The following is a 22837-nucleotide window of genomic DNA, read 5'->3' on the forward strand; positions in this document are numbered from 1 at the left end:
TAGATCGATCGAGCAGTCGCCACTGTTTGCTGCTATCTGAAAGCACAAGCAAAGCTTTCTCTTCTTCTTCTTCTTCTTCTTCTTCTTCTTCTTGAGTGTGGAATAAGCTAATCGAGCCATCTTCACACAATTTCCAACCAAGCTCAACCACCACACTGCACCTTGCCCTTTGTGCATCTGTTTCTGGATCTTCTCATAAAAAGTAAAGCGATGCTTGACCAGGCTTTGACTGTCGAACCACGTTAAAGAACAACACGTCTTGTCAGATCCATGCAAACCAAACCACATCTTCATCTTCTCTTTAGGCATTTACTGCGACTGTCTGAAGAATCGCTTTAACACATCGACATAATCAGTGGAGCAGATCAGAGACCTGAACTCCGAAGAGAAGAGATAAAGCAGGAGTAGTAGCGGTGTGTGGCTTCGTTGCAGCCCTGCAGGAAGAGAGGAGAATGGGCGGAGGATCGTCGACGTTGAGGATCGCGGCGAAGCAGTGTGGGATTTCCTGCGCTTCCTTCTGCAACGTTAATGACGACGCTCTTCTCTTCCCACACATCAAAACTGTAAACTCGATATCCTTCTCTTTACTATCATCTGTTTGATCGTTACTGTAATTGTCCTGAGAAATTACTCCTTTTCTTGTTCTTATCTGTCTCTGTCTCGTAATGGATTTCAGATATCATGTTCTGCGACCAGCAACAGAGATGATAAAGTGAAAGTGGACGTAACAGAGCCAAAAGAAGTTGCAGCGAAGGTTTTGTTCGATGATTAAGCAGTATAATTGGATGTATTAAAGATTTGGTTTTGAATATTGATCGGAAGTTAAATCTTGCAGAGTTTTTGTGCAATATGCTTGGAGATCCTCGCCGTCGCCGGAGGCGGTGACGGCGAGGGTAGCGGCCAGGCCATCTTCACCGCACAGTGTGGTCACGCTTTCCACTTCCCATGTATCGCCTCCAATGTCCGCCATGGCAGCGTCACCTGCCCCATCTGCCGTGCCCAGTGGTCGCAGCTCCCCCGCGAGTCCTGCGCTGCCGCCGCCGACCCCTTCCTTCGCATCCTCGACCACTCCATCGCCTCCTCGCGCGTGAATCGCCTCTCTTTTCTCCGTTCCACCCGCTACAACGACGATGACCCAGTCGACCTCCGCGCCGCCGACCGGACTCGCCTCCACTTCGCGCTTGTCGTCCCGCCGTGCTTTTCTTCTCTTTCTCCTCCTCTGATGCCGCCGCCGCCGGCGTTGCACCACCACCGCTGTCACACGGAGGCACGGCGTAGCGCGTCGCCTCTCCGCGCGGGGAACAGGAGGACCGCCGCCTATCTCTCCGTGAAGCTTGCGCCTCAGCCGCCGACCGACCTCGTCCTGGTGGCGAGCCCCAACGGCCCTCACTTGCGGCTGCTCAGGCAGGCCATGGCGCTGGTGGTGTTCTGGATGCGACCGGCGGATCGCCTGGCGATCGTCACCCACTCGACCGCCCCCACGCGCGCCCTACCGCTGCGCCGCATGACGGCGCAGGGGAAGCGCGCTGCGCTGACGGCGATCGACCGCCTCTTCTACCTGGGCGAGGCCGAGCCCGCCGAGGGCCTGCGCAAGGCGGTGAAGATACTGGAGGAAAGGCGGCACCGCAACCCGCTGGCCTGCATTCTCCACCTCTCCGACCACCCAACTCGGAGCTACGTGTGCAGGGACCTGTTGCAGGCGCCCATCCCGGTGCACAGATTCCACGTCGGATTCGGCTTCGGCTTCCGATCCGGGTTCGTGATGCACGAGCTGGAGGACCTGCTGGGTCGACTGGTCGGAGGCGCGGTGATGGATGCGCAGGTGAGGGTGGGCGTGGGGGTGGTGCGGTTGGGCGACATGAGGGGCGGAGAGGAGAGGAGGATCGCCCTGGATTGGGTGGCGGACTGCGGGTTCACCACCGTCGGGTACAGTTACGTGGAAGCGTTGGGGGCTGAGCAGGCGGTGAGAACAGGGGAGGTGGTGGTGGTGGCGGCGGCGGCGGTGGAGGCAGGGGAGAAGACTAGAAGAGGAGAAGATAACGACGACGAATGGGCCTTGATCGGAGGAGGAAGTGGATGCGGCGAGGGTGGGGATTACTTCGACCCTCTCATGGCTCGGCGATGGGCCAAGCATTTGCATGGGCACAAGCTCTGACTCGATCGACATGGTTCTTCATTTTGGTCTTAATTTAGTTTAAATTGGCACCTTAACTTGATCCTGATCTGTGTATCTGTCTTTGGTCACTGATGTTCATGGATTAACATAGATTTCTTTCCCGTTAACAGAGAAAAGAAGTGGTCGAAATTGTGTGTGCATATCTGTGCCTATGGGAGCGGACTCTCCGTTATACTATCCGGTAAAGAGAGACATGACTTCCACAACTCCCACGTTTGTCTCTCCGCATCCCCACTCGGCCACGTTCGAGTTAAGGGATGCCACGTTCTCTCGAGGTCCCATGTTCCCTGCATCCTTCGCTAGCCATGCCCTCCACGCTTAAGTACGTGCGGCGGAAATACGGGGGTGCTTATAGATGAGTCAAGCGTGAGGGGTTAGGAGATGTCACGTTGGAGAATCGAGGAGTCGAGCTTGGATGAGTTGGGTGTCAAGGAATCGAGCGAGGAGGAGTCGGGAGTTGAAGAGTTGGACGTCAAGAAGTCGGGCGTACACTCCCGAGTGAATCAATTAGTACTCGATCTTGACTTGATCTGACTTGAGCCCCCATCTAGATCGAGTATAGTTTAGTCTTGTCATTGATACTCAACTCAGTTTGACTTGTGACTTTGACCTAACCACATGGGTGGTGCTTATTACTCACCACATAAGGTGAATTAGAGAATAACAATATATCTATTGGAATTCCAGCCTTCCTATTTCTTTCAGATCCTATCTAAAAAAGAATTTCATACCTCTTCATAGATGTTCCTGTTGAGATCGCTCTACAGATGCGTCATCGACCACTCAACACCAAAGTTGACCATGCGAAGAGGAGGAAGAAGACGGTGATCTCCAGGATCCTGCAAACACCACAACGGTGAGAAGGAAGGCCAAGGTTGCCCTGGCTTGACCCCTCCGACGTTCAAGTTAGTCACTGAACGAATAAGAAGAAGAAATTTGGATGAAGAAGTGTGTTGAGGATGCGAGCGTATGTACCTATATGTGCAAAGAAAGAAGATTATATAGGCGAAGAAGGGAGAGAGTCATATCGGCGATCTGTCTTGTCGTTAATTAAGGAGAATATCCGCGTGGTGAGATTTTATCAAAAGATATGTCCCATCAGGATGTGAAAAATATCTCATCATTGTCATAATAGCATGAAGTCGCATCATTTAGTACCATAGTACGATAACAAGGGACAGATTATCATGTCACATAATTACTCATAATTTCTTGGTGGTGATTTGACTGACTGATAAAGACAGGAAAGGGAATCGGTAGGGGCTGAGCAGGGATCGGGCATGGTCGAGTGGAGTCCGAGCTTGACCGCGTTCTCGACAAGTCGGGAGCTAGGGCTCTTGCTCTTGGTACCTTGGTAGTGTGCTCAGGGGCTATGGTTGTGCGATCGGCCAAGCTGGGGTTTGGGTAGAGCAAGGCCAAGCTGGGGTTTGGGTAGAGCAACGCCGAGCTGGGGTTCGAGTAGAGCTAGGCCGAGCTGGGAGTCAGGTAGAGCGTGGCCGAGTTGGGAGTCGAGCAGAGCGTGGTCGAGTTGGGAGTCGGGCTCCCGAGTGGGTGGGTGAGTAGCGGCTCCCGAATGGGTTGAGTGAGTGGCCGAGTTGGAGTGAGTTAGATATAGGGTCAAGTTAACCTTCTGTCCGACGTGTCTCAACCTTTGACTGGTCTTTGCGGGTCAGATCATAACACCCATAACAATCGAGATTGGATGGATTGAGCCAATTAAGTGAGTTAAATGAGCTAATCTAATTGAGTCCGACAAACTTGTCGAGTTTGACATGAGTAAATTGATCAATTCGCTAAGTTGACAAGAGTGGCTAGGATAAGTAGAATGATAGGGTTTAGAAAAAATCAAGAAACTTCACATTTTGAAAGATAAATTAGGTAAAATATGTTGGGTAGATCGATCAATTCAAATACTGAAATTAGTTTATCTACAAAGTAGTGATCATGTTGTGGCATTTAGTAGGGGCGGAGGCAGGTTTCCATGAGAGGGGATCATATTTTAAATATTTAATATTTAATTATTAATTTTAAAATAAATATATTAAAATATTAATAATTTCAAAAAGCTAGGGGCGATGGCCCCTACCTGCCCCCCTCTGGCTCCGCCCCTGTAGAATCATGTTAAATTTGTTCAACAACTACTCAATAAATAATCATATATAATTGTATTATAGTAATTTTGGATAAAATTGTTATTTTTTACCAAAATTATTATTGTTTTTAATTTATATTTCACTTCTTTCTTTAAAAAAGTATTTTACTTTTAAATTTGTACATTTTGTTTTAATTTGGCCTTTGGTACTTTTAAAAAATATTTTATGATAATTTTAAAATTATATTTTTATAAATATATATATTTTTGTTTTTAAAAATTTATATCAGGTTTCCCAATATTATTTTTCAAAATAATTTTATATTCCAAAAAATTGTATAACTTATGATAATAATGTAGGAATTGATTTGAAAGTATTTATAACATAACACTTAAAATATGAATTTTTTTCCTTGACAAAATGACACCTGTTTATCTCTAAAAAGTCATTTTCTTAAGGGCAAAAATCAAAATGAGTCTGATTTGTTATTAAAAAGACCTTCTATTTTACTTTTAAATCAGGTATAATTCCTTAAATACTCTTTGATATTATTATCTTCCATTTAAATTTTGTATTAGTCAAGTATGTCGTAGTTATTATGACTTTATAACTGTTATAATATGAATTTTTATCATTTTTATTCACGTGTAATAGTTATAATTTCTTAACTACTATGTGTCCAACCCATTCAGAAATTAAATAGGAGATAGTAGTACTAAATAGTATTAATAGTAAATGAGTAATTATATATGATTGAATAATGAGGTGGGATGTCTTTTTTTAATAAAATAAAATAAAATAAGACGGCCCTTTGATGATTTAGAAAAAAAAATAACGCTTATGATCTAGCTCAAAGTGGGTTATGTCTAATATAGCTTGATAAAGATAAAGTTGTAAATGAACACATGTTTATGAATTAGTTTAGTTTTAAAAGATTATTTATATTGATTCAATTAAATAAATAAATTTAATAATTTATTAAATTAAATAAATAAACTTCAACTTGTTCACTTCTTTAATGTCCATAAATAAAAATGATTAATGGAGGCTCAAGCCCTCCTTCTAGCGTTATCATTTTCTTATTAAATATGTCTTCGGGACATAGTTGAATTAGTTACGACGGAGCAAACTTGTTGAAGTGGACAAGTGTCAAATTTCGACAAAGTCAAGATAATGTCCTCTTCCATCGTGATCAACTGTAGTTTTTCTATTTACCTCCTCATAGATAATCGTAAAACTGATTGTGTGGAGCCGTTGGAGTGACGAATTCGATCTTTTTTTATTGAAATAAATAAATATTATTAATTGTTTGCTAACAATATTCACCTATATTAGTCTATAAATAAAGTTTTTATCAATATGTTAAATAAATATAGAAGCTTTTAAAATCAAGCTAATTAACTAACTAAAAGATATAAAAGTTTTAGATAATTAAAAAAATTAAATTAAAATTTTAATAATATCTAAATGAATCAATCTCAAATCAAATTCGAATCCAACTTAAATTTATAAAATGAAATTAAATCAAACTGACCAATAATTTCGCTTTATTCATTTTACGTTTAATTTGATTTAATTATTTTATTAAATAAATAAAACTTGATTTCTTGCATGTCCCAATATATTTTAAATTGACCGCAAAATTATTTTAATTTTTTCTATAAATGTCCTGAATCTCATCACAATCCCTAATCTAAATAACTCTCGTTCTATTCACTCTAATTCGGAGAAAAATATTTTACAGTCATAAAGTCGACTCTCATATGTTGTGTATTTTTGAATGTTGGTAGAGTTTGAACCATGAGTAATGGTAGGGTACCATATCAGGATTCACTCACACTTTTTGAATTTATCTGAATATCTTTTTATGCAAAAAGGTGGATCCGCCACCTTAGCGGCCCCACACGGTCGGCCCCACGACCATCTGTGAGAAGTTAAATCGAGAAAGTACAGTTAGTTACGACGCAGGAGGGAATTTATCTGATTATCGATCTATGGGATCGAATAATCCAATTTTAAAATTAATCAGATCATAAAAATTTAATATATGAATTAATAAATAAAAATTGATTGAGCTGGGTACATCAGCACATAATTGCTGGATCGGATCTAGTGCCTGACTTGGGCCCATATCCATTATAATCTATATTAAAAAGTAAATAATATTAAATACTAATAAAATAACAAAAAATACTAATGAATTAAGAAATTAATATATGAATTATTTATTATCTTTGAAATGTTTTTTATTTTTTTAGTTTTTGAAAAAAAAAAGGTGTTCAAAGAGTGTCTTATTATATTGAAAAAAAATATCAAAAGACCTCTCATTTTATTTTTTATCTTAAAAATATTCTTTTTCTAATATTTTTATATTAATTAGGATTAAAACTACCGTAACATAAAATAAAATTATTTTAATTTCATTAAAAGTATTACACTACCCGTAGAGTACTACTATATATATATATATTTAATTATAATTATTTTAATTTGATCAAAAATATTTCAATACTATTGTAACAATTTTGAATATTTTTTGTTTTCCATATACCTAGCACTTAAGTTCAATTAGTCTTGAAGGTTGACGACGTCCTCCTGATTTGCCAATTGAATATAAATTCGAAAGTACAATGACTCCTGACACGATAGTTTAATTGTTCTAGTAGTTTGAGCACTACGGGCGTAATGTTATTCAATATGAGAATCGAACCCTTGATGCATGAGAAATCTTACCGTGCCTCTTATCGTTGCGTAGTGTCGAAGGGAGGGGGCAATTTTGAATATATATTTTTATACTAGTATCCAGTTTATACCGACTAATCTTGGGAGTGGACTATTCGACCCCCATTCTACCCACCAAGTAAATTCAAAAAGAGAGGTGGCTCCTAACGTGGTGCTTCTGCGTCATTAGTTGTTCGAACGCTGCATGCATGCGTTGTTGGTGCAATCGACCTTTAGTCAATATTGACCAAGTTTATCAAGCTCGAGTTGGGATTTCAATATTTGATCAATATGTCAGGTGGTAAAGTGAGATGTCAAGTAGGTCATGGTTGATCGAATACTATGGAGTTGACACAAGATAGAAAATCTAAGTGGATTATGGATGATCGGATAATTGACAATCGGAAATCCAACCGAGAGTTGGCAAATAGGAAGTCCAAATGGATCATGCTGATCAAACATTTGACGATCGAAAGTCCAACATGGAGTTAGCACAAGAAGAAAGTCTAAGTGAGTCACAGTTAACCGGATACTTGACAATCGAAAGTCCAACAGGGAGATGACATGAGGTGTGAAGTCCATACAAGTCAAAGTTGACTAGATATCAGCCAATAATAAAGTCCCGACAGATCAAAGTTGATTGGATGTTAAGCAATGAGGAAGTCTCGTAAGCCAAGGTTAATCAGATGCTATGCAACGAGAAAGTCAAAGTCCCGACATATCAAGGTTGATTGGAAGCTATGCAACGAGAAAGTCCTTACATAGCAAACTTCTGAAGGTTATAATTTTTAATTTAGAAATCAGAATGAGATGATTTAAGGTATGAAACAGAGCTCGTTTAGTTATCTATAATTTACTCAATATTAGTTGATTAATTATGTGTATTAGTTGATTGATTTTGATCAGAATCGAATAGAAGTGAATCAATTCGATTGATCAGGATCATCAGTTGATTGTGTTATTTCAAAAGAGAACAAAAGAGAATTGATTTGACTGATCATAATCATTAGTCAACTAAGTGTTATTTCAGAAGTGAACAAAAGATAATTGATTCGACTAATCGCTCAATCAACCTAATCAATCGACTGATTCACAAATCGATTCGATTAATATTTGAAAAATTGACAAAATCAGACGGAATTTCAATATGTTCAATGTAATTCAACGACAAGAATAGTATTGGAGACATATCAATCGATTGATACTACGATCAGTCGATTGATAAGTGAAAATCAATCTGACTTAAAGGCTTTAAAAAAGGATTTTGAGGAGATTTTCAGTGCCAATTCTTGAGAATTTGAGGACGAAGTACTGTTGTATTTCCAGACCAACAAAAGACATTTCAAAGCAACATCAAGCATCCAAAGCAAAACTCACTTGTATAAATGTGTTTATTTCGTTTTCTTTTGATTGTGTTTGAATCTTTGTATTTACTTGTGTTTGTTGTAAGAATAGCTTATAAGAGGTTTTTCTATCTCCGGAAGGTATTCAAAAAGGAGAAGTTCATAGTGGAGAGAGATCACTAAGAGTAGGCCTTGGATTACTTGACTAAGAGGCGGATACCAAGTAAATCCCTGATTTATGCATGTGACTGCAAGTTTGAGTTAAGATTTTCATTGGGATGAGATCTCATTCAAGACAAGAATGTAATATTATTCATTTGAACTCTAATTATTTAAGAAAAAAATCTTTCTTCTTACCATCCTACCATACTTTAAGGCACAATTTGAATATTTTAATCTATATTATATCAGTTTGATCAAAATTATTTATAGTAATTTTTGTCAAAATTAATATAAAATTTAGGAATATAAATGAGGCAAGTTAAAGTGGACTTAATTGTGCTCAAGATTATTTATTTAATTATCGATCTTGTCTAAAATTGTTTATGGAGCTCAACTTTTCTTATTTTTAACTTTTCTTATTTTTAATTTATTATAAATAATTTTATATTATAAAAAATTATAAAATTTATATATTGAATAAAAATTATAATTATTTTACTTAAATTAATAAATAAATTATTCATGAATATCAATCAAATTTACTAATATTCAAATTTATTTATATATTGAATAAAAAATTATAATTATTTTACTTAAATTAATAAATAAATTATTCATGAATATCAATCAAATTTACTAATATTCAAATTTATTTATTTTATATATTCTATTATTGTTGAACAAATATAAATGAAAATTTTATCAAACTAAACAGTAAAATTATTCCTGAATAAGGGCTGATATAAAAGTATTTTAGATATTAATAAAATGAGTATCATTTTAATATATATTTTTTTTGATTTTTAACAATTAACTTTAATATGCTAGCTTAAACAACCTTTTTTAATATTCCATCCTTTTAATCTATCTTGAGCTACAGTTACATGCTGTTTGAATTAAAGTTGGAACTTAAATTAAATTAAATTTTAAATTTTTATTTTAAATTGCGCTCCAATTAAAATTATTGGACAAAGAGCAAAGGGCATTTTTTTTTCAAATAGTCAAAAGATACCCTACTTTGATCCCTTAAAAGGACACACCCAATCCCTTATAAAATGACATAAATATCCTCCGGTATACTATTAGCTTATGACACATATATTAAATCAAAGACGCATTATAGCAGTTACGAAATTATACAGTTGTAGGAATTACAATTTCGTAGCTACTATAACGTGAATATTAGATAAGTAGATTGAATCCACATTATAACAATTATGTAATTGTAGTTGTGATAATATAGATAAACTTTAAGGAGTGAGGAGAGATCATCAAGGGCACATAAGTTTGAAAAAATCAAAACTTTTGATTCGAATTGAATCACATGACATATAATATCACAAATTAAAGTTTGTTCAGAGATCTATAATTGATTACAAGATAAAGCCCGTACCTACACGATTTCAGGTGCAAAAATATCATTTAAAATCAAACTTAAATTAGCTCTAAATAATTTTAATCCTTAAAATTATTAAAAAAAATATTTTCATATATAATATTATCCACTTTAATTTCTTATAAAAAGGACACTTTAATACCTTATAAAATCAACCCATAAATACTCTCATATACTATTAACTTCTGACACATATTAAATTCACATTGTATAGCTACTTTTACAATTGTAGCAATTACAATTTGTAGCTATTACAATCATAAATATTAAATAAAGGACCACATTGTAGCAGTTATAAAACTGTAATTGTTACAACATGGGTAAGGTTTAAGGAGCGAAGAGAGATCATCAAGGACACATAAGTTTGAAAAGGTTATAACTTTTGATTCGAGTTGAATTACATTATGTATAATATCTCAAATTAAAGTTTGTTCAGATATCTACAATTGGTTACTGATATAGCCCTATAACTACACGATTTTCTAGTGCAAAATCATTTAATTTTTTTTTAAAAAAAATTATTTTCATATCACATGACTCTGATACTACTTATTCATATCGATTTCAATCAAAATATCTCTACAATAGTATAATATCGTATCAATGAAACTGTAGTTGTTATATAATTGTATGACAACTCAATTATAGTGGTTATAAAATTATAATGGTTATAATTTACTTGATCGATTTAATATTTAAGCGAAAAATATAGACATGATAATAATAAAAACATTATTGAATGATAATTGTATCAGATAAAATGTATTATTTTTTTGATAAAAAAAATTAAAATGGAATGTCCAAATTTATATTTTTCGAATTAATTTGTATATCACATCTATTTTTTAAATTTAAAATCAAATATTAATATTTTTTTTAAAACTCGACCGACTAAACATCTAGCATGGCCCAGTCCTCTCAGGCTTCACCGCCCACGATTTAAATCTGCCAGATCTGGCCATGCCGCCGTCCTTCACCAGCACCTGAATCAGCCAGCGTTTGCCATGGGCCGATTTTCCCCTCTCCTCGCCGCTTCCATGGCGGCGGCGGTGGTCGCCGCCGCCTCACTCCTCCCGGCGGCGCGCGCCCACAATATCACCAAGATCCTGGCGCAACACCCGGAGTTCTCCACCTTCAATCACTACCTGTCGGCCACCCACCTGGCCAGCGAGATCAACCGCCGCCTCACCATCACCTTGCTCGTCGTCGACAACACCGGCATGAAGGACCTTCTCGCCAAGCACCTCTCCCTCCCCACCCTCCGCAACGTCCTCTCCCTCCATATCCTCACCGACTACTACGGCGCCAAGAAGCTCCACCTGCTCACCGGCGGCTCTACCTCCTCCTCCTCCGTCTTCCAGTCGTCCGGCCACGCCGTCGGAACCTCCGGCTACATCAACATCACCGATCACTTGCGCGGCAAGGTCACCTTCGTCTCCGAGGACGCCGGCGGCGCCTCGCCCGCCACTTTCGTCAAGTCCGTCGAGGAGATCCCCTATAACATCTCCGTCCTCCAGATCAGCACCATCCTCACCTCGCCGGAAGCAGAGGCTCCTGTGGCGGCGCCGGGCCCTGTGAATCTCACCGATCTCATGGCCAACAAGGGCTGCAAGGACTTCGTCGATCTCCTCCTCGCCACCCCCGACGTCCTCAAGTCCTTCCAGTCCAACCTCGACACCGGCCTCACCGTTTTCTGCCCCGACGACGACGCCGTCTCCGCCTTCTCTCCCAAGTACAGGAATCTCACCGCCGCCGGCAAAACCAGCCTCCTCCTCTACCACGGAATGCCCGTCTACTACTCGCCGCAGCTCCTGAAGGCCAACGCCGACGGCCCCTTCTCCACCCTGGCCACCGACACCCACGACAAGAACTACAAGTACACGGTGCGGAGCGACGGCGACGCCATCACCATCAAGACCCACATCGTCACCGCCGCCATCACCGCCACCCTCATCGACCAGGACCCCGCCGCCGTATACGCCGTCGACAAGGTGCTGGAGCCGCGAGAGCTCTTCAAGGTCCCGGAAAAGGAGACCGCCGACGCGCCGGCACCGGCGCCGGCCGCCGCGCCAAAAAGGAAAAACAAGTGCTGCAGCCAAGCACAAGGCTACCGGGCACGGCGCCTCGCCGCCCGTCCCATCTGGCCCAGAAGAGGCGCCCGCCGACGACGTGACTGCGGCGGACAATGCCGCGCTCCGAGCAACCAGCGCCGCTTCCGCGGCCTGGACGTCGCTAGCCGCCGCCGCAGCCGCCGTGCTCCTTGCATGATTAAATCAATTAATCACTGTATTTTTCTTTTGTATTCTTCTTATTCATCTCCTTGTCTTCGCTCTCTTCGTAATAAACTTGCTCTGTTCTTGTTCATCGTGTTGCGTGATTTTGCATGGAATGAAATGGCAATGATTGCTCTGCAAATCGAGATCTGCACTGTGTTCAGTAAATTTTCCTTGGGATTTTTTCCATCTCTTTTTCTTTTTCTTTGATCTGCTTGGCAAAGTTTTGATTATATTTGGCTGTTTTCTACTTTATAGTCTTGCCGGATTGCAGCTAAAAAACAGAGTAAATTGTTGGATTGAGCGAAACAGAGAGACTGCCGTTTTATTCATTGCACATGGTGTGTTTGGGGAAGAACAGGCACCTTCATTTACTGATTTCCATCAGCTTTCATGCAAGAGAGAGATAAACTTGTTACTTTCATTGACTGATTAGTAACCAAGAGACAAAAAATTTTATTTACTAATTTACCAATTCTCAAGGGGAATCTTAATACGTAAAATTACTTCCGTGTGATCTATGGTCACGCGTTCGAGTCATAAAAATAACTTGTTACAACACATGATAAAAATTGTGTACAATAGATCTGTATTAACAAGAGCCGTGTACACCCGACTATTTTTTTTACTAATTTACTAGTTCTCATCACAATCTATGGAGCTCAATGAACTTGAGAGTTTGTCTTGAATCAAGTTGCAACACTAGAGCTCGATGGACTCTTGTTGTTTGGATTAGATTGTAGACTCGAGGAGTTGAAGTTTGGAAAATGTGAGAATGATCCGGCCTAAGATCAAGAGATGGATGATTCAGTAAAGTAACTACGATCAAATACTTTCAACCGACTAGATACAAGATTGGGTCAATCTTCCTTCAAATCTATCTCTAGTGGGTCAGGCTTCCTTCAAGTGAGACTTCCTTTAGGTAGGACTTCAATGAAGTCGGCCTTCTTCATGTTGTACTTCAAATGAGGTCAGCCTTCAATGTGGTCGAGCTTCAATGAAATCAACCTTCTTTAGGTTGGGTTTCAAATGAGGTTGGCCGTTAGGACGATTTCTCAAGAGATTAGTCTTTATCGGGATGACTTCTTAAGAGGTTGGTCTTTATTGGATGACTTCTCAAGAGGTAGGCTTTCAACTGCCAAGCACAATATAAATTTCGAACAGAGGTCTAGAAAGACTCAAGGAAGATGTTAGAAAGGCGACCAAGTCAAAGTTTGACAAGACCCCTTTGATACTCAAGTCAAACCTTGAAGAAAAGATAAAGAAAATAAAGAAAATGAATACTAAGGAGAGTAGAAAATCATCGCCCCCTTCGATGCCGCAATAGGTTATTTTTAAATAGAAAGTGAAAGAATGACCTTGGTTTTCTCAAAAGACATGCCTCTTTCTTTTTGGTTGAGAAAACACATCTCTTCTCGGGAGACACACTTCTTAATGATTAGCACTTTAATAATTATCGTGTCGAACTTTAATAATTATCGTGTCAGAGTTTCAAATTGAAGGCGGTTCCAACTTAGATGCGACTCAATGAGACTCAACTTGAGGTCTTTTATGAGAGCCGATTTGACTCCAAACTCGTTTGACTAGATCCAAGCTCAATTTGACCTAAGCCTGTCTTGACTGTCTTTCAATTCAATTTGACTTTTAACATGATTATGCCATGGATATTGACTTTCTTCAGCATATCAGATAACTACTATTGATTATATGCTATTTGTTGTACTATTGGATTTTTATCTTTGGGCATTACAATATCATTGTAACGATGTGGTGATTGCTGAGGTAATGGATGAGTTTTAGTTATTTGACAAAGTATTCAAAATAAACATATTTTTTTAATAAATAATATACATTTTTTAAAAATTTTTTAACATAATGATAAAATTACTACTACTTTAAAGTCACGAATTCAAATGGCACAAACAATCTCTTACAAAATAAAATTAAAATAAAATTACATACAATAAACTCAATCGTGATCCGATTTTTCTTCAAAATTACGTACATAAAAACTTTATACACCGAACTACCCTTTAATAAATGTAAAGTGATAATAGTAAAATCTAGACACACAAATTTAAAAAGCATTTTAAGAAGGAAAAAATAATTCACTATCTATTTGGTATGAGCTAGTAACACACTAAAAGCATTTTAAGAAGGAAAAGTAATTCACTATCACTATTCATCTGGTATGAAATAGGGATCACAAATGAGGCCTAAAATACAACCTCAACAAACTTCACAAGTATAAAACAAGAATAAGAATTTTTCAAGTTTATTAGCGGAAAGTATAGAACAGCACAAATCTTGACAATGATTCAGTAATATTTACAAGCAACCTTGTTGAAGAGCACTATACAAGCAACGACACTAGTGATAAGTAAAGACCAACAAGATCTTTATGAGTGCAAAGCATTTTAGTTCCAGGATCAGTAGAGCTTTATCCTAGTTGTAATATGAGCTTGGCACATGGGGCAACGCTCCAACTCTTTCCCACAGTCGTAGCAAGTCTGTAAAAAAAAAAAAAAGACAGTTACTTGTAGTTTAACTAATCGATCGATCGAATCGCTATTTCATACCTGATGACCACATCCAAAAGCAAGATCCTTTTGTTTCCAAAGACAAACTGGACAAGTCTGCAAACAAGTAACTTCTCGTCGTCATAATATCGTCTTGATAGGACGAAAATTAGCATTTTATACAAATCAACAAGCTCAAGCTGATATAAATCATGAGTAAATAGATGACTTTGTGGCTGAGGTGGTGGCATATTTGCGAGTGTTGGACAGGTAATGAAATTCTACGAATAGGTGAAACCTAGGTTAAACCGCAGGTTAGGCTATAGAGGTAATTGCTAAAATATTCACAAATATACAAGTTTATGAGATAAAAAGATACTACAGTTCTTAGATGAGATGCAATAGTAAATGACATGATTCGATAAGATGATATTTTGCTCTTTATTTGGGATCCTCATCGCGGCTAAGCATTTACTGAAAGCAAACACATCCAGAGAATTAAAGCCATTTGTACCAGTTTCTCCTCTATAAGTCTTTCAGATGAAATAGGCTGGGCACTTCTAGTGATTGCAGGTCCTTGCTCGAAGCTGCTGGCAGTTCTGGGGTATGCAGGTCCTTGCTCGAAGCTGCTTGATCTTGAATAACGGTTCCTGGATGGTGGGGGTAGAGAAACCCTGTCAGGTACCCCTCTTCGACGACTGAAAAAAACAGCGTGCAGATAGAATGAGCCACACTTTTCATATTGAATTAAGGAATTTGCATACATACCCCAAAAGTTGAAGGTCTATTGTCGCCTTATACTGTGAAGGGATCTCCATCAGTGCTGCAAGTGCAAATTCTGTCTCCTTTCGACTCACAGGAATGTTTCTAGATATTATCTCCGTAAAATTCACAAACTGCATAGGGAATTACAAAATAAAGGCAATAAAACATATATAAGTAGAAAGACAAAAAAAAATCTTTAGGTGTATCTTGCAACCTGGAAATTATCAAATGCCCGGGAAGGTATATTGTCATCAAATTCATGCATCATATCCCACGGACCATCACCAACTCCAACCAAAATTATTGACAATGGAAAATCACTAAAAGTAAAGAACAAACAGTCAGAATGGTTTGTCAAAAAATAAGGACAAGATGAAGCATTGTGAAATCTCAGTTGGCAAATACCTAGCTTTAACTATTGCATTTATGGTATCTCTCTCTTGTGGGCTTAATTGACCATATTGTGTGTCAACACTTCTTGTTACCTATGTAAAAATAAAACAAAATAAAAAAAGTTTTACTGAAACAATTTGAAACTTGGAATCAGACTCAACCAAATATGTGAACTAACTCATCACAGCCAACTTGAAAGAAAATATTAGGACAAACAGCATGAAATCAGGAAGTAGGCAAGAATATTGGATAGAGACAACACTATGCAGAATCATTAACTGACCTGTCCATCAGCGATAATGAGTAGAACATGGTACTGCCCACCAGAGTTGTCTACAATGCCTATGGCTGTTTCAATAATTGGTGCAAAGGATGTTGGCCCTGAATGAAAATTGAGCACGCAAGTCAGAACAAACAATACAGAACTGATATGAATTTCAAAGAGGAAGAGGCACAATACAGACCAGCTAAGCGGAGATTTGGCACCAGCTCCTTGTACCGTTCGAGTGCTTCTTCAAATCCTTCACAAGGTCGGTTATCTGGGTAAAAGCTGAATATTTCCTGATCATGGGTAGAAGCTGCATGATGAACAAGAACATATATAAGCTTACTAAAAATTTCGAGATACTACATAGTGTAGTATCTGATTTGCCTTCCAAGTTTTGACACAAAACTATAATGGTAAGCCATTCTACAAAATTTTAACAAATTTAGAATGAATTTTCAATTTTAACAAATTTATACATATATTATTAATTTTATAACAAGTGTAGCATATTATCAATTTAATAAATTATATATTTTAAAAAAAATGATCAATGTATATGACTTATTTGATTGTTAGGATGAGGGAATCATTTTTAATTAAATAGTTAATAATAATAATTTATAGTTAAAAATTTTATACAAAAATGTCATGTGATGTGTTATGAAAATATTAGTTAATGTGTTAAATTAATAACGCATTATATTTGATATAAAATTGAAGGTATATATGTATAAATTTGTTAAAATTGAAATTTCATGCTAAATTCATTAACATATTCAAAGTTTGCACTATATTTAGTAATTATTCAAATAGAATTATTCCTTTACAAAGAATTATACTAACCATCACCAAATCCAAAGCATGGAATAAGATTATCTTCATCAAAAGAAGAGAGTGTCCTTCCAATAATAGATATTGCTTGCTGGTAGGGGTTTGGACCACTCCCAATGTCATGCAGACACCGACGGTTGAAAGAAACTTTCCCTAACAACATTAGCCAGATAGTCAATATGAAATATTAATATAGTTAATAAGATACTTTTTCCTAAGAAAAAAGATGAGAATATGAAAAAAGGAAATCTACAAGCTTGAAACACGAGGGAAGTATTATACAGACTCACATTGTTACTTCATCAGCACATGCTTTCTTAAATTTTATAATATATATAAAGAGGCAAAAAATTTGGCCTTTCTAAAATGAGTAGCACCACTCATGAATATCATTAAAATAAGGTTTTGATATGGCAATGCAAGAAGGCCCCCTAAATCTTTATGGATCAGCATAATCAAGTAGCAGCTATATTCAAGTAGGACATTTTGGAATTTTGTAATCTTAAGTGGACTACATTCTACAGTCAACATTCTCCAAATATCTCAGTGAAATTTAAATTGATGAATGTAACCTTCTAAATTATGTTGGAACTTTTCATCTACTGACATGCCATGCAGCAGTAGGAAATTAATGAAAAAATATAAAAAAGAAAGGGGTTGTAAGTCTGCACCTGTCCACTCATTGCTCTTTGTAAAATCAATACCCACAATCAGATTAGAAGATTCAAGACCTGCTTCTGCAAGTGCATCAGTAACCTAGAAAAACATTCACTGTAAGATTATTTGGAAAAAATAACATGGACCACATTGGATAAAGTAGCTAAAATAGTGGCATGGCACGACCAACTAAAGTTACTAATGTCAGAATTCAGAAAACTACATAAATTTTCCATACTGCTCTTTACATCAGAATATATTGTTTATCAGGAAAGTAACATGTATATAAATAACAATTTCATAAAAGTGTGATCCAGTAGGGTTCAAATAAGTGACTACTACTAGTAAAAAACTAAAGAGGATAACGAGCAGTATGATGTGTGACTCAAATTTGGTGGGCTTGTAGAGAGATACAGTTAAGATGTATTTGCCCTTTCTAGAGAGAGTTATGTAGGGTATTTTATAGTCATCACGAAGTGGCTATTCTTGTATGTCCTTGAGGAATTGTACCTCATCAACACAAAGAAATCTTCCTCCTTGTATGTGTTTTCCCCCTGTTTTTGGGTTTTCCACATAAGCATTAATGTATGTGTCTTCTCATTTTTGTGTGTTGATGGCCTAGTTGCAGGTGCTACAACCAATTGGCATCAAAGCAATAACATTGTTGAAGTAAAATCTTTTGTTCCTCAACCTCAACATTACATTTGCCTTATGGTAGGTAGATGTGAGCAATTATCACACATGGATTTTGAAGCCATTCTAGTTCTCAGAAAAGTGACCGACTCACAGGAGCAGACCCATTGAGCTGTGTGCTCGAGGCCATGCCTACGCCCGGCAACCTACAGGCAGCAGTTGCCTCGAATAGCCCAGTGATGCAGAGTGGATCTGGTCAATGCATCCAAGCGACTCTAGGCAGGGGTTTAGGAAAAGAGATTGAGGCAATCAGGGTCTATGTTTTAGCAGATCTCATCTGTAGAAGGTCTTTAAACACTAGATCAAACCCCACCTTGATAGCACTATTAGGATCACCACAATGAAAGAAGTACACTAGCACATTGTGGAAGCTAATAATTTTAAATTTTGACATGTGTGCATTCCTGTGAAAATGAAAACATGTACGAAGTTTAGATTATTACACGTTTGTGGAAAATATAATAGAAATCACTACCTCTACTTTGTTCACGTAACTCGATTCCTCATGCAGCTAGAAGGTGCTAGCGTCCTTAGATCATGAGGGGGGAGGAAGAAGTGCCAACCAAGGTGGACCACCACTCAGGATAGGCAGGGAGAGAGGGTGCGATAGAGAGAGCTTAGATGTAGATCTAGATTAAAATGAGGATTATCATTTTCTTGCTTCTACAGCCCATTAAGTCCATAAGCTCTCATCCACAACCCAGGGCATCTAGCAACATTAATGAAATATTGTTTATCTATATTGATGCGGTGAGTAGTCGACACCACCCACGTGACTAGGTCAAAGTCAAAAGTCAAGATGAGCTACGAATCAAAGGCAAAATTAGACCATACTCGGTCTAGATGGAGACCCAAGTCATATCAAGTCAAGATCAAGTACTAATCGGTTCACTCGGGAGTATTCTTCCGACTCCTCGACACCCGACCGACTCCCCAACCCTGACCGCTCCAAATCCCTCCGATGCTCGACTCAGTTTCAAGTGCCCCCGTACTTTCGTTGCACGTAGTTAAGTGTGGATGACCTGGCTAGCGAAGGATGCGGAGAACGTGGGACATACGTGGCGGACGTGACATCCTTTCAACCCGAATGTGGGTGGTTGGAGACATGGAGAGAGGAACGTGGGAGTTGTGGGGGTCGTGTCTTTCTCCTACCAAGTAATATAAAGGATAGCCCACTCCTGCAGGCGTAGGTATGCACACACAAATCCAGCCACTTCAATACTTCTTTTTCTCTTCTTGATTGTTCCAATCACTGGGGTCTGACTTAAGTGTCGGAGTAGCTGCGCAAAGTCCACCTTGGCCTCCATTCTAATTCTCTTTGATTGCCACAAAGATCCCTCGGTTTCCAATTCCGTGAGGCTCACATTGAAGACCTCCGATCCATCACCAGCCTCCTCATTGGTGGTTTCCTCATCCTTGATCTCGAACCGGATCATATATATTTTCCTAATTCATTATGATATAATCCTATCCATATATTTTCCATTCATGTCATCTAATATTATCTAACCATGACAACAACTTGTACCCCATTAAATCTCTACTACCCAAACCATTTAAATACCCCCTATGAATAATGGGTATCCAACTTAAATAATAAAAGACTACAATTTTAAGCAAATACAAATAGACTCAAATTTGGTTACTTGAACACTACTCAAATGAGTTTAAGTACCAGTGGATACCCATAGTAACCTAATTATTGGGTGCCCGTTTCCCTCCCTACCATTATCAACATTTTATCAACTTTATTAAAGAGGACTCATGTAACCACCTCTATACGGCATTCTCTCCATTTGACATGTGGCATTTCTAGTGGAAAGATTTCAAATGCTGAAGCCTAAAGGCCATTGGGTTCTACAACTTCTGAAAAATAAATATTTGAACATGGGAAGAACACCACATGGTTGTGGCTTCTATAAATTAACAAATAATTAAAAAAAGGAAGCCAAACACTTCTTCTTGAATAAAAATAAACAAATAAATTACTTAATGTATACATAAATAGAATTATGGTTTTCATTAGATAAAAAATCAAAATGATTACAAGATATTAATTACTCAGCTGAAATTGAAAAAATAGATTAAATTTAAACTTTATGTAAACTTGTTCCAATATTGTTTGAATCTAAATACATCCATTTTCTTCATTCTTTGACACATTATTATACCAAAGGGTTAAAGTTCTTGGATAAAAGGATTGTCAAGTGTGTTCCATAACTGTTTAGAGTGAACATTCTTCAACTGACACATGATGAATTATGTGGATGACACATGGTAATTTTCTGTAATCTAAAAGGAAGAAAATCAAAACAAATAATCTATCTGTAAGATTCTATACTGGTCACTTTTGTAAGAAAAAAAAGTAAACTAAAAAGAAACAACCTGTGGCTTCACATTTTCTTTCATTTGGTTTTTTTTAAAACAAATATAGAAAAAGAGAAACCTGTGGATTCATGCTATTTCATTGTATTGAGCTTTTTTATATAATTTTATGTTTAATTGATAATTTAATTAATTTCTGATAGGTATGTATTAAAAATTTTAAATTCCATGTTACAATTTCACAAGGAACAAGATTTAAATTATAGCTTAAACAATATAAAATATATAATTTACTTTAATTAATTTAAATATTTTTAATTTATTCGTGCATGGCATGGATACTGACACTAGTTAGTCAAGAACTATGAATTCAAGCAACATGACAATGCTAAAACTGCATGTATGAGTGTATGACATAATGATCAATAGTGGGAGATAACAATTATTTTTAGTAAGTTGCAGTCCTCCAGGAAACAAGTAGCTTTTCAACTTCCAATGAGAATACATCTACTACCTTGTAGATGTAGCACATTCATAAAGCCGAATAGAAAAAAGTTATCTAAAAACAACCATATCATCAATATACTCTGAAATTGAGAATTGGATGACAGGAAAACGTTAGCAAATTCTGTTTTGAGTAAAATATACCTGACTGAGTGTCTGATAATCGTCATTGATTCTTGAATACCTTTTTTGCACCCTGTTTGTTGCTTCAGGCTGCGCATAGCTTGTAGTAGTTGAGTACCTTGCTTCAGGCTGCGCATAGCTTGTAGTAGTGGAGTACCTTGGCGAATAACCTGAAGTGTACCCAGGATCATTTGGGTAGCGATAAGAACTGCGATGTTTAGATTCTCCCCCTCCCATTCTCAGAGTTCCAATACACTGCAACTCTCTGACAGCTAGGTCTTCCTCCGTAAATGAAATTCTAAGCTGATCAAAAAGGCATAATTCATTAGATTAGAAGAATCCATATAGATGACCCTACCTAGTGGGATAAAGTTTGGTTGTGTTGTTGTTGTATTTAAGCGTAATAGATTATTTTTCCCAAAAAAATAGTAAGTTTGATTCCATTGAAACCAATTGATAAACTAACTTTTGTCCAGGACAAGCTTCTCGCATGAAAGGCTCAAAAGCCTCGATCCCAATTCACACATGAAAGTGAAAAGGTAAAGCAACCAGCTCATGTCAATATCTAGTCAAAAAAATCTACTAGTTCAGCAAAGCATTCAAATTTTCAAGTATAGAGTCTCTCCAACAAACAACAAACAAACAAATATTTACTTCCTACCAAAAAATTATGCAGACAACTAAAGCTCTCAAAAATTGAATAGTACCCCAAATTCATATGACAAAGAGGCAATAAGTTGAGAGAAAAAGTCAACCCCATCTAGCAACCAAAAAATTGTAATCGGGACTGAAAGGAATTGTGCCTGTGTCTTAGGTCAATGGGACAATCCAGACAAAGAGAAACATAGCATGACCTAAGACCATTACTAAGCAAGGAACAAAAATTTCATCTGGGGGCAAAGTATTATCTTCAATATAGACCTCCAGAAACTCAAAATTCACAACTCCTGAAGCAGTAAACAAAAGCGAAGAAGGCGCATTCACGAACAAATGGTACTCACAACCCCATTCCCAGCAAGAATCAAACTTTAAGAGAAGTCCATCCCGACTCAAGGCCTTTAAGACAGAAAACATCATCAATTCATCAAATCAACTCCAAGAAAACCCCAATCCAGCTCAATCCAACGTTTGAAACTCACAAAAACAAAATCAACAACTAAAGCCAGCCGCAAAACGCAGTTTTTGCCACTGCGCGAGTGCTGAAGAACGCTTACCAACAACAAACGAGCGCAATTCCTTCTCCGCCAAGGCTTGCGCGCGATCGGAACTCACGGCCGTGGAACCGTGGAGGATAAATCAAAGAGCTCCTCCCGACAGCACTCGAGACGTAACTATATATTTTCGACCCTGAAAATGTACCCGAACGTGGAAATGGAATAAACAATCGAACAGTTATCCACTAAAGCCGAGACTTTGGTAAGTCAATGGGTTTATTTTATTGGGGTGAGTGGATCAAATCTTTGGAGGGTCAAGTCCATTCAAAGCGAGTTTTTTTTCTCTCTCTTTTTATCGGTTTCGGGCGACACGCGGCAGATGATATGTCGTTTCGGATGGATCACTGCGTTTAGGTTTGCTTATTTAAAATTTTTATATTT

At 37.8% G+C, this 22837-nt stretch overlaps 3 protein-coding genes across 4 annotated transcripts; 2 read left to right on the forward strand and 1 right to left on the reverse strand.

Annotated features, from left to right (window-relative positions):
- Window positions 1-452: 452 nt before the first annotated feature.
- LOC141846898 (E3 ubiquitin-protein ligase WAV3-like) lies at window positions 453-2155 on the forward strand. Its single transcript, XM_074734929.1, has 3 exons — window positions 453-563; window positions 677-754; window positions 836-2155. The coding sequence occupies exons 1-3, from the start codon at window positions 453-455 to the stop codon at window positions 2153-2155; spliced, it is 1509 nt and encodes a 502-aa protein (XP_074591030.1).
- An 8740-nt stretch (window positions 2156-10895) lies between these two features.
- On the forward strand, window positions 10896-12159 carry LOC141847998 (fasciclin-like arabinogalactan protein 2). The gene is given in 2 exon segments (XM_074736112.1): window positions 10896-11975; window positions 11977-12159. Coding segments are annotated over 2 exon segments (1263 nt in total).
- Window positions 12160-14412: 2253 nt separating this feature from the next.
- LOC141847222 (E3 ubiquitin-protein ligase RGLG2-like) lies at window positions 14413-22544 on the reverse strand. 2 transcript variants are annotated; one of them, XM_074735207.1, is made up of 12 exons: window positions 22457-22544; window positions 21264-21545; window positions 17612-17696; window positions 16953-17093; window positions 16306-16419; window positions 16125-16222; window positions 15854-15933; window positions 15663-15768; window positions 15452-15579; window positions 15198-15381; window positions 14744-14800; window positions 14413-14674 (listed from the first exon to the last, which is right to left on the reverse strand). In XM_074735207.1, the coding sequence occupies exons 2-12, from the start codon at window positions 21477-21479 to the stop codon at window positions 14594-14596; spliced, it is 1290 nt and encodes a 429-aa protein (XP_074591308.1). In that variant the 5' UTR covers window positions 21480-21545; window positions 22457-22544; the 3' UTR covers window positions 14413-14593. The 2 variants fall into 2 exon arrangements, with proteins under 2 accessions (XP_074591308.1, XP_074591309.1); XM_074735208.1 differs by lacking the exon at window positions 22457-22544 and adding an exon at window positions 22244-22261.
- Between the last annotated feature and the right edge of the window lie 293 nt (window positions 22545-22837).

This window comes from Curcuma longa, chromosome 16, assembly GCF_044706935.1.
Source record: "Curcuma longa cultivar G26 ecotype Majalengka, Jawa Barat chromosome 16, ITB_CL_G26_1.1, whole genome shotgun sequence".
NCBI classification, from domain to species: domain Eukaryota; kingdom Viridiplantae; phylum Streptophyta; class Magnoliopsida; order Zingiberales; family Zingiberaceae; genus Curcuma; species Curcuma longa.

Bases quoted from the DNA above. Each gene is read 5' to 3' on its own strand.
- LOC141847222 (XM_074735207.1), bottom strand. From the start codon at position 21,479: ATGGGAGGGGGAGAATCTAAACATCGCAGTTCTTATCGCTACCCAAAT. The intron at 17,094-17,611 runs GTGCAGACTTAC...TAATGTTGTTAG, and splicing joins AAAGAGCAATGAGTGGACAG to GGAAAGTTTCTTTCAACCGT. The intron at 15,382-15,451 runs GTATGTATGCAA...TGTTTTTTTCAG, and splicing joins ATAGACCTTCAACTTTTGGG to TCGTCGAAGAGGGGTACCTG.
- LOC141846898 (XM_074734929.1), top strand. From the start codon at position 453: ATGGGCGGAGGATCGTCGACGTTGAGGATCGCGGCGAAGCAGTGTGGG. The intron at 564-676 runs GTAAACTCGATA...AATGGATTTCAG, and splicing joins TCTTCCCACACATCAAAACT to ATATCATGTTCTGCGACCAG. The intron at 755-835 runs GTTTTGTTCGAT...TAAATCTTGCAG, and splicing joins CAAAAGAAGTTGCAGCGAAG to AGTTTTTGTGCAATATGCTT.